An 11,565-nucleotide genomic window follows, 5' to 3' on the forward strand; every position below is an offset into this window, starting at 1 on the left:
ATAAAATCATCATTAGCGCTATCTTTGGAAACCGCTACAAAAAGTGCATGTTCCTAGTTTATACCCGTTCTACCATTCCCCTTTACGCAACCAAAGCCGAGATATACACGGATGGTTGAGTCTTTAAAGCGAACATTCCCTAGGCTCATAAGAGCGCTTCAACTGAAAAGTAAGAGATGGTTAGTAAGGGTTGTCCCCTCCCCCGATAGAGGCGGATGGTGTCTCAATCGGCATCACCGTCGGGGGAAAAGGGTGCGATAATGGGTGAAGCCCACCCGAGCGGTCAAGCCCCTTAGAGGCATGGATCAACGTTGCACCTACACCCCAAGAAGTGGCCAACATTGTTGGTGGGACCCAAGGAAGAAGGTTGCTTCTTGACCCTATCACATCTGCCTCTATCTACTTCTCCAAGTAGAGATATAATTTTTGTAACACAAAGATTGTCGATCTTTCAACTTGTAGTAAACTTGGCACTTGAATCTTCACTTATTGTTGCAATTTAAAAGACCTAGAACAAGAAGTTATTGAAGCTAAACCAACACTAACTATAGGCAAACCTGAACCATTGCCGACTCGCAGAGTGTCAGGACCATCATAACTAACGGTGGAGGACATCACAGAGGCATCAGGAGTAGCATGGTTTGTGGCACCGGTGTCTAGAAACCACTGATGTGAACCCACCAAACTAGAATCCTCCGTGGGGTATGCCCTATTCGCCTAAGGACCCGATGTCTCGGAATACCTGCGATAGCACGTAAGAGCAGTGTGCCGTTGTCCGTTGCAAATCTGAAAATGAGGACCGGACCGAGAGCTCCCACGACCACGCCCCCCGTTCCGTCAGCCACGACCACCACCCGAGCCGCCATTACCACGTCACTGATTAACGCCTCAACGGCCTCTACGACCACCGCGACTCGTTGCCAAATCCGCCGGCGCACCTAGACCGCTGCCATCCTCAGTGCAGATGAACTCCTACGACACCAAAAACTCAGACAACTCCGTCAAGGTATCTGGAGCCCCTCGTGTCAATGAAGCAACCAGAGGTTGAAACTCAGGTCGTAGACCACGAAAGACATAGAGATTCTGATCGTCTAACGTAACCTGCCGGTCGGCGAGAGCCAAGTCCTCCACCAACATCTGTGCGCGTCTAAGGTAGTCAGAGATTGATGAACCGCCCTGGTGCAACCCTTGCAAATCACCAAGCAAACGCAAAGCTACGAGCCCTAGTCGTCGACCTAAGAGATTGCTCGATCGCCGTCCACAGCTGCCGGGAAGAAGTTCGGCCAACCGCCAAGTGCATGGTCTCGTCGGACAACGATGAGATAAGGAGAGATAGGATAGCTTGATCCTGACGACGCCACTTCTGTCGAGAAGAAGACACAGGCAGCCCGACCGACGCTATCTGCAGTTGACACCACCGGCGCTAACTTAACCGGATAAGGTATTGTGCCGTCAACATACCCTAGCAAACCTTGGCCTTCCAGAAGCGGAATCATTTGCGTCCTCCAAAACAAGTAATTCCGCGCAGTCAACTTAAGGGAGACGAAGTGATGGGTGGAGGATAAATTGTTATTTGGTAAAGTGGGGGTAGGGGAAACCTCGGAGACAGTCTGTTCCGTAGAATCGCAAACAGAGCCGCCATCATTAATGCCCAGGGCTGCCATGAGAGAGAACCTGGATACAACTGATACCATATGAAGATTGGAATGTTTAACATAACATTAACCAAATACTAACGATAGTCATATAGTAATACAGAATGAGAGTCCTAGTAGAACACAACTATTACAATCCTAACAAAGAAAATATGTGATAAAGGAAGAATAATGGTGTGAGCTGGAAGATGCCCAATAAGAGCCTTTGTATATACACGCAGTGGAAATCCAGAGAGAGAATGAATGAGAGATTGGGAGATTAAACAAGAGGAAATGGGTTTCAAATAATGAAAAGGTTGTAGACAAAATTTGGGCAAGGGATAATGATTAATGGGGTAGTTGTAAGCTAAATAATTGAAAAGATTTGCAGATAATTAGGCTACTATGTAATATTTAATTAGTCTACAATAAGGGGGTCCTAGTATTCTTATTCTTTTTTCATAACAAATAATTACACACGCGGGCAAGCGCACGCACACAAGATTTAATAATAATTATCAAAATATTTTTGGATTACATAATATAAAATAAAATAATTATGGGCCATATAGTAAAAATAATTTATTTAAAACCATATTTATAAAGCAAAATAGTTTACTTTAAAATAATCTATACTATTAATAAAAATAAAATCCTCCATTTTAACTTCACGCCCAAAATAGTTCTATACTATTGTAAAATAGTGTAATACAATTCCTAATAGAATATATTGTTTCCTACTTTCATATTCGTACTACAATCTACATTAAAATTCCAATTCGTAATACAATACAACAATATTAAAATTCATATTCCTATTCAACAATATTATTCTGTCACTACTCCAATTCGTATAAGATAGAATGAGTATAATATTAAATAGATTGCACGATATAATATTAAAACAACTAATATATTAAAATACCGCCTCTACTGCATGGGCAGTCCGCCACCATAGCAGCCGCGGATGGCCTCCCACAACCGAGAATTTGCCACATCGACGCTGGTTATCTCCATGAGACGGGCAAGGCAACGGTGGGAGCAATCCTTCTCGATGCAAACAGGGGATATATTACAGCATTCAGTACACCACTCCGTGATTGTTTCTCACCACTCATGGCCGAGGCAATTGCATGCAAGGAGATTTTGTCATGGTTAAAGGATCGGGGGGAGCAATCTATAAAGCTATATACGGATTGTCTGACACTTCAGCATTATCTCACTTCACCACCATCTATGGTTCGTTCGTACGTTGGCTATGCTATTGATAGCTGCAGGCCAATTGCAACTTCATTTGGTTTTTGTTCTTTTAATTTTATTCCTAGATCGAACAATTATTTAGCGCATACCTTAGCATCAACAACTTTCCAGCATCATACTACTATGTACTGGGATTAATCCCTCCTGACATTATTGTGGCTTATTTCTAATGAAATTACAACTTATATTTCAAAAAAATATTAAAATTAATGAGTTTAATTAAGAAATTAATTGCACAGATAAATATTATATTAATTAAGATAATAATTACATGAATATTAGTATAATTACAAGTAAACATGGGTCGTTGAATTTTTATTTTTATTTTTTGAATGCTACTGACTCTATTACATTGTAGTATCTGTTAAAACATACTGTCTCAACCTAGTCGTTTGATTTATTTTTATAATAATTACAATTAAATTATATATCATTTTTTCTCCTATTTATTTTAGTAATAATATAATTACATAAATCATATTACATATCGATTTTTTAAGATAATTGTAGACAAAAGAATCATATATTATTCAATTAATTGTGTGATACTTTTGCACTAATCACATAAATGTAAATTTTCAAATATCAGAATTGTTTATAATTTCACCTTTAATTTATTATCTAAATATATAATATATAAAAAATTATATGTGCATCACATTGGTAATTGGACAATTATTTGCTTGAATTCAAGCAATGATAACATCAAAAAATATAATTGATCCAACACATATCATCAATTGCACAATATAATATTTGTTGTTATAATTTATATAATTGTATATCGATTCAAATATTCTTAAAATATTATAACAAATTAATTCCGTGCAAAGCAGGAGTGTAAATACTATAATTAAGAATATTTGAATTGATATACAATTATATAAATTATAACAAATATTATATTGTGCAACCCATTAATATTAAAAATACAACAATATTAAAATTCATATTCCTTTTTTTCCGTCACTACTCAATATTGAATCAATGATATTTAGTTTACTCGAATCTATTTATTCGACTTTGTTATTTGCTTTTCATTATTTATAAATAATCTAATTTTTTTGTTTTTTTTTTTTTCCTTTTAAGAGTTGATGTTATCGGGTTCATATAAAAAAACAGTTTGCTCTGGTGGAGTTGGAAAAGTTGCTATCTTTGGGGGGAAGAGCCTGAAGGACTTTCTAGAAATGCCAATTCCAGACGAAACTAGCATGGGTTTGAGTGAAAACATGTTGATAGCTAAAGAGTTGGCGTATGAAAAAGAATTGTTGAAGACATAGCATGAAACATTGGTAACACAATTGACTGACGAGCAAAAGAATGTTTACGACTCTGTGATGAATGATATTGATTCCAACGGAAGTGGATTGTTCTTTTTGTACGTACGGTTACGAAGGAACAGGAAAGATGTTCGTGTCGAGAACGTTATCGTCAAAGATAAGGAGCCGCGGTGATATTGTTCAAAATGTTGCTTCCAGTGGAATAACATCTTTGCTCTTGCCGGGAGGCAGGACGGCGCATTCCAGATTTGCTATACCGCGCTCTTTAAACGAAGATTCCACGTGCAATATATCGCAAGGCATTGACCTTGCTGAGCTTATAATAAGGAGCAAATTCATAATATGGGATGAAGCACTGATGACACATAAACACTGTTTTGAGGCTTTGGACAAAACCATGAGGGATCTATTGAGGTTTGCCATACCGGGTAGTGCTGAAAAGACTTTTAGTAGAAAGACAATAGTTTTGGGCGGCGATTTTAGACAAGTGCTACTTGTTATTCCGAAAGTAACAAGACCAGTAGTTGTCGGAGCAACTATTAATTCTTCATACATGTGGACAAATTGCAAGGAATTTAGGTTCACCAAGAACTTGATACTACGGACCCTAACTTCAGAGGAAGATAGACATACGGTTGATTGTTTTCAAAATAGATTGCAGAGCGATCCTCTTGCCGACTTTAGATGTTGAAGTGTGGACACGATCTCATAGAAACTATAGTGGAAAGCACCTTCTCAAACTCGAGATATGGCATGCTTGATGAGTCGTAGCTAGAAGGCCGAGCGATCCTCTTGCCGACTTTAGATGTCGTTGATCAAATTAATCAATACATGTGCGACAAGAATACGGCAAAAGAACGAACATATTTAAGTTGTGACTCTTTGTGTAAGGTAGAATCAGACAATGAAAATCTATCAGAAGTACACACTCCTGAATTCTTTAATAGTTTGAGATTTTCGAGTCTTTCTAATCATTCATTAACATTAAATGTTGGTGCAACTATTATGTTATTGCGGAACATAGACCACTCTCTTGGACTTTGTTACCGGACGCGGCTCATCATCACAAGATTGACAGATCACATTGTCGAAGTAAGAATAATTAATGGGACACATGTAGGAACCAAAGTTCTTATCCCCCGAATGTCTCTCACTCCTAACATGAGATTGCCCTTCAGATTCCCGCGTAAACAATTCTCGATGATGCTTGCATATGTCATGACTATCAACAAAATCCAAGGCCAAACACTAACTCACGTTGGATTATTGCTAAAAAATTGGTCTTTAATCATGGATAATTGTACGTGACTTTCTCCCATGTCACCCATCCTAATGGCATGAAGTTGTTAGCTCTAGACGAGGATGGAAAAGATTGTGTTGTGACTACCAATGTCATCTACAAATAGGTTTTCAATCATGTGTAAATATAATCGATGATATTATGTTTTTTTTTTCAAAATGACAAAATTGCTATATATCTAGACAAAAATATATCCTCTATATAAATGAATTAGAATAGCAATTGATTACTATAACTAAGTTGCTAGAGAACGAGCACATTTGCCCAATTTAGAAAAGTCTTAAACAATGATATATAAAATCTCTAAAGTTACAGCACCGCATGCATACATCTACACATTAGGTATTAATTTGAGCAATTACTTACTCAAATTCAATCAATGATAACATCAACAAACACAAACAATCTAAATCAATGTCTTCAAATGCACTATAAAATATTTGATGTTATAATTTAAATAATTGTATATCGATCAAAATATTATTAATATATTATAACAAAATATACTCAAATAACTGGGGTATTACACTCTACCCCCTTAAAAAATGCTTCGTTCCCGAAGTATAACCACTTAGAAATCAAACAAGGAACGTAATTATTAATCTCCACCATTAAGAAGAATACACAAGCAATCAAGTTCAATACTTCCATCAAAACACCAAAATCCCTAGTTAATTCCATTTCCTATATACCAAAAATTTATAACCTAGTCTTTCAAAATTCCATAACCTATTTCCTTATCCCAAAAGTTCATAACTTAGGTTCTCAAAATTCCATAACGTAGACTTTAATATCACTTGTAACTCAACTTATTATATCCCAAAAGTTCATACCTAGGTTCTGATACCAATTTTTTTCAATCAGAATGGATTAGAATGGAAGGGGAATACCCAATATTACATATTTAAAGCGTCCATTTGTCGCCAAACTAGGACGATACCAAATTTATCCTCTTCTAATATTTGTAGTAGGCCATCAGGGGGTGGTTGAAGATGGTGGTGCCTCTTTGCCCATTTGGAAACTTAGCCAAGTAATCTGCAGATCTGCTACATGGTTGAGGTCCCTGGGAACAAAGGCGATATGCCATGAATCAACACCTCTAAGCTCCCGCCTACATGCGCTCAAGATGTTATCCACAATGTTGCATATGGTCGTCTCCTGAGTAATTGCATCAACGATAGATTTTGAGTCGCATCCAAAGCGGACTTGTTTGCTTCCCATTATCTTTGCAAGTATGATACCTTTGAGAAGTCCCCAGGCTTCTGGTGAGCTGTCGTAGGCTCCCAAATTAGAACCTTACAAACGTAGTAGCGGGAGTAAGGGTCGATCCCACGAGGAGTAACTAGTTTAACTTTTACGCTCAAATTAAAGGTAGGGGGGTTTGGAATATATCGAGAATAAAGATAAATTAAAAGAGAATTTAAATAAATAAGTAATTTAACTGAACGAATAAAGCAATGAAAATAATATATCGAAACACTTATAATAAGAAACCTTGGTTAGTAAAGATCCACCACCGGAATTTAACGCTGATCATTGATTCATAAAGTAATTAATATGCAATTGAATATTTGTTGTGAAATTATTTCATTTCTGTTTTCCCTTAGTTGTAGGTAAATAAAGCACAAGCGGTTTAATTACCCCTAACTACTAAATAATCTAAGACAAGCGCTATAGATTTAATTTAGTAGCATCAATAGGAACTAGGAAAACCGACAAACTAAATAACACAAGCACAAGCGGTTGCATTTAATTTAGGAAAATATTCTACCCGAGACCAATTATCACTAAGCCGTCAATAATGAACCTCAGTTGCTACTGAATATTAGAATAATTTGTAGCACAACATTATCTAATATAGCAAATAATTATATCAAGTAAATAACTAGTAGGCCACCCCAGCAATTAAATGATACAACTATTCAAATAACTTAGAAGAATATTTAATACCCAAATGCATAAAAATTATATAATAAAAATAAATAAATAACCTTACAGCGTTATGAACTCCGGGGCTTCAATTCACTAAACCAACTAGAAATTAACCGCGAATGGACATTAATAACAACCTTAAAGAATATTCGAGAGGAGAAGAATGAACATTTTACATTAAAACACTTATACTATTTATACACTTTCTAAATTAAACCTAATGAACCTCTACCACTTATTCTCCTATTTTTGTGGCATGTCTGATTTCTTCTGTTAGTTGTGCTGCTTACCTATTCAAAAGGAAAGAAAGAGATAAAATGTTAGGATTAATAAATTCAATTGCAATGGATTGGACCACAACATAACTTACATTTATAATATATATATATATATATATATATATATATATATTAGTATGTATTCTTATATATTATATAATATATATATATATATATATATATATATATATATATATATATATAATATATATAATAATTAATATATATATATATATATATTAATTATTATATATATATATATATATATATATATATATATATATATATATATATATATATATATATATATAGTACAATATTTAGTTCATTAATTGTTAAACTCCAAAAAGAACAAATTATTAAATAATATTAAATAATTAATGCAAAATTATTATAAAGATGTACCTAAAATATGAGTGTAAAATATGCCCGTCAAATTCCCCCACACTAAAACGTTTGCTTGTCCCCAAGCAAAAATATTATTTGCGAAGTAAATTAAAACGAAATTCCCAAAACTCATAACATATCATGAACAACAATCTGAAGCACCCTGCAATTAATAAGTTAGCACCCGGTTTGAAAAATGGAGGAAACTAAATAAGTAAGCCCTCACAGGAATGTCACTCATCACTCAAGTGTTTGATGGGTATAAATTTCACTCAAGTTCATTCCTATAAAATTGCTCTACCACAGGCTTGCATATCTTCTCAATTACCACTACAAGAGTCATGCATGACACAAATCATAAGGACTTTTCACAGGTTGTAATGGGGCTAGGGTTAAGGTAGAGAACATTTTTGGAAAGTAGCTTAAGTAAAAGCTTTCAAACTAGAGGAGCAAAATAAATACAATTAATCCAACACCCTCAATTTTTCATTCAAAGCATTTCCCATTGACACTTCAACTATCATTCCAGAAAATAAAGACTTCCTCAATATTCCCTTGCATAATTTATTTGGACATAACTTCAACTCAAAATTGCTGATTGTTTCTCATTTTTCCCATAGATTTTCAGCAACATCTTTTTTTTTTTTTTCGAACATATATTCTCCATTTTTTTCATTTCATTCTTTCAAATTTCCATACTTTTTTTTTGAATCATGAATTGTCTTTGTTTTCTTTTTCATAGAAGACCAACGACAAATTGGCAATGAAGATACAACCCGCCTCACTCTCAATCATATTAACAAAAGTAAGTGATCTCCCCCACACTTATTCTTCACAATCTCACATCAAGAATAATCCAAAATTTGCTCCACTAGTTATTCAGCTGGGTGAAGACATTATTTTTAGATATAAAAGGCTTGTAATGTGGTTCAAGATAAAGAAAAGAATGGCCGTAAAGCTCAAAGTGGGTTAACAAAGGAGAAATAATTCACAGGACAAACCGGTTATTTGGCTAGTGAGGCTCAAAATCAAATAATGGCCTTAATCACACTTGAGTCATGCATGGTCTAATTAGCTTTAAAAGAGAATCAAGGCAAGTTCTAGAGAAACAAAATTATGGAAGAAATCACACAATAGAAAAAAATAAGACCGAAGTGTCAGTCAATGGCTCAAAACACTCACAGGTTTATTGCTTACTTAATATAGCCACTACATATCAAACAAGAAATGCTAACAAACTAGTCACAATTTGTCAAACTATTTATTCAATCATGTTATGAATTCCAAGAAAGGAAAAAAAAAATTTTCAAAATAATACTTATTTTGCATAAAATACGAGTAAAATATTTGTGCAAATTTTTTAAAATTTTGACATATGCAAACAAATAATAAAACTAATTTCCCTCCCCCACACTTATTATCAACATTGTCCCCAATGTTGAACAAAAAAGCACAGAAAAAGGGTTATTGAATGAGAAATAGGAATAAAAGAAAAAGAATGGAACAAACACACCTTAGGTTGCCTCCCAAGCAGCGCCTTTGTTTATCGTCGTTGGCTCGACTTATGATATTTCTTTAAATTTCCATCGTCTTTTTGAGTACATTCGATGATTATGAGTATTCAAAGAAACAGTCCCTTCATGCAGATTAGTACTCAAAGATGATTTATTATTTCTTTCTTTTTCATTCGAAGCAATTTCATCAAATGTAACAAACTTCAAAGAATCAACAAAAATTGCAAAATTATCATCACTAGGAGATTTCATGGTATCATAAATATTAAAAGTCACAAGTTTACCATTAGACTCCATAGTAAGCATACCACTATGAATATCAATTTTTGTTTTTGCAGTTTTTAAGAATGGCCTTCCTAACAAAATATGAGAAATTTTATTATTATATTCCATATCAAGCACATAAAAATCAGCAGGAAAAACCAAATTATTAACTTCAACAAGCAAATCCTCAACCACACCCCTAGGATATGTAGTAGATCCATCAGCCAATTGAATTACTATAGTAGATTTGCTCAGGGGTCCAAGATTTAACGATTTATAAACAGAATATGGCATCACATTAATAGAAGCTCCTAAATCTAACATAGCATTTTCAAGTTTCACACCACTTATCATGCACGGATAGTAAACATACCTGGATCTTTGCACTTTTCAGGAAGATTGCGTTGACTAGCCATAGAGACAGTCTCGTGCACTTTCACTTCATCAATTCCTTTATTTTGTTTATTTTTCAAAGTGCGTACCTCTTTTAGAAAATTTGCATAGCGAGTTACTTTTTCCATAGAATCTAAAAGTGGTTTATTAGCATCACACTCACGAAAGGTCTCATACAGATCATTATTTGAGTTTCCTCTTATTGGTTCTAAAAGAGCTTGAGGAAATGGGGGTACTGGTTCATAATCAGAAAAAGAAGAAAGCTTACCTTGGGACTTCTCTTTATTGTTGGCAATGATTCCTGCACTTATTTCCTTATTCAAATCAACATTCTTTTCCAGCGACATACTTTCAACATTAATTGCACTTACATTCTCTTTAGGATTAACAACTGTTTGAGAGGGTAGCTTGCCAGAACTCTATGCTTCCAACCGACTAACCGTAGTTGCAAGTCGGCCCATTTGTCTTTCCAAGTTTTGAATACTAGCCTTTGTGTCTTGAATACTAGCTCTTGTCTCTTGTTGGAATAGTTGTGTTTCTTGTTGAAACTGCAAAGTGTTAGTAGCAAGAGATTTAACAATATCTTCTAGATTCATACCTGAGCTAGAGCTTTGGACCGGCTGTTGTCTTGCAGGAAATGGTTGTCTATACTGCTGAAAATTGGAGCGATTCTGAACAAACTGGTTCCCTTGTGAGTTCCCATAGCTAAGGTTTCGGTGATCCCTCCATCCAGGATTATATGTATTGGAAAACGGATCATACTTACCTTGAGGTTGTCCAGGAAAACCTCCAGCCATGTTAACTTGTTCAATAGGTTCTTCTTGAAGAGTTGGGCAGGCATCAGTTTGATGCCCAACTACCGAGCAAATTCCACATGCTTTTACAGTTTGCATATTGCCTACTGCTAATTGACGGACAAGAGTAGTTAAACCAGAAATTTGTTGTTCAAGAGCAGAAATATTTACCTCATTCACTTGCTTAGACGGTTGGGCAAGTCTATTGCCGAACTGTTGAGAATTTGCAGCCATGTTTGCAATTAGAGTTCTTGCAGCGTCTGGTGTCTTGTCAACTAAAGCACCACCACTTGCGGCATCAATCATGCTTCTATCCATTGGAAAAAGTCCTTCATAAAAGTACTGAATGAGTAATTGATCACTAATTTGATTGTGTGGGCAGCTTGCACATAGTTTCTTGAAACGCTCCCAATATTCATACAATGACTCTCCATTGTTTTGCCTTATACCACATATTTCCTTTCTAATGTTGGCCGCCCTTGAAGCTGGGAAATATTTTTCAAGGAATGATGTCTTTAAGTTATTCCAT

At 35.2% G+C, this 11,565-nt stretch overlaps 1 protein-coding gene across 1 annotated transcript; it reads left to right on the forward strand.

The window, feature by feature from the left end:
* The first annotated feature begins 4,301 nt into the window (after positions 1 to 4,301).
* LOC109185575 lies at positions 4,302 to 4,865 on the forward strand. Its single transcript, XM_019335515.1, has one exon. The coding sequence runs from the start codon at positions 4,302 to 4,304 to the stop codon at positions 4,863 to 4,865; it is 564 nt and encodes a 187-aa protein (XP_019191060.1).
* Positions 4,866 to 11,565: the final 6,700 nt, after the last annotated feature.

The sequence above is a fragment of the Ipomoea nil genome, unplaced genomic scaffold, assembly GCF_001879475.1.
Source record: "Ipomoea nil cultivar Tokyo-kokei standard unplaced genomic scaffold, Asagao_1.1 scaffold1334, whole genome shotgun sequence".
Taxonomy (NCBI): Eukaryota; Viridiplantae; Streptophyta; class Magnoliopsida; order Solanales; family Convolvulaceae; genus Ipomoea; species Ipomoea nil.

Bases quoted from the DNA above. Each gene is read 5' to 3' on its own strand.
- LOC109185575 (XM_019335515.1), top strand. From the start codon at position 4,302: ATGTTCGTGTCGAGAACGTTATCGTCAAAGATAAGGAGCCGCGGTGAT.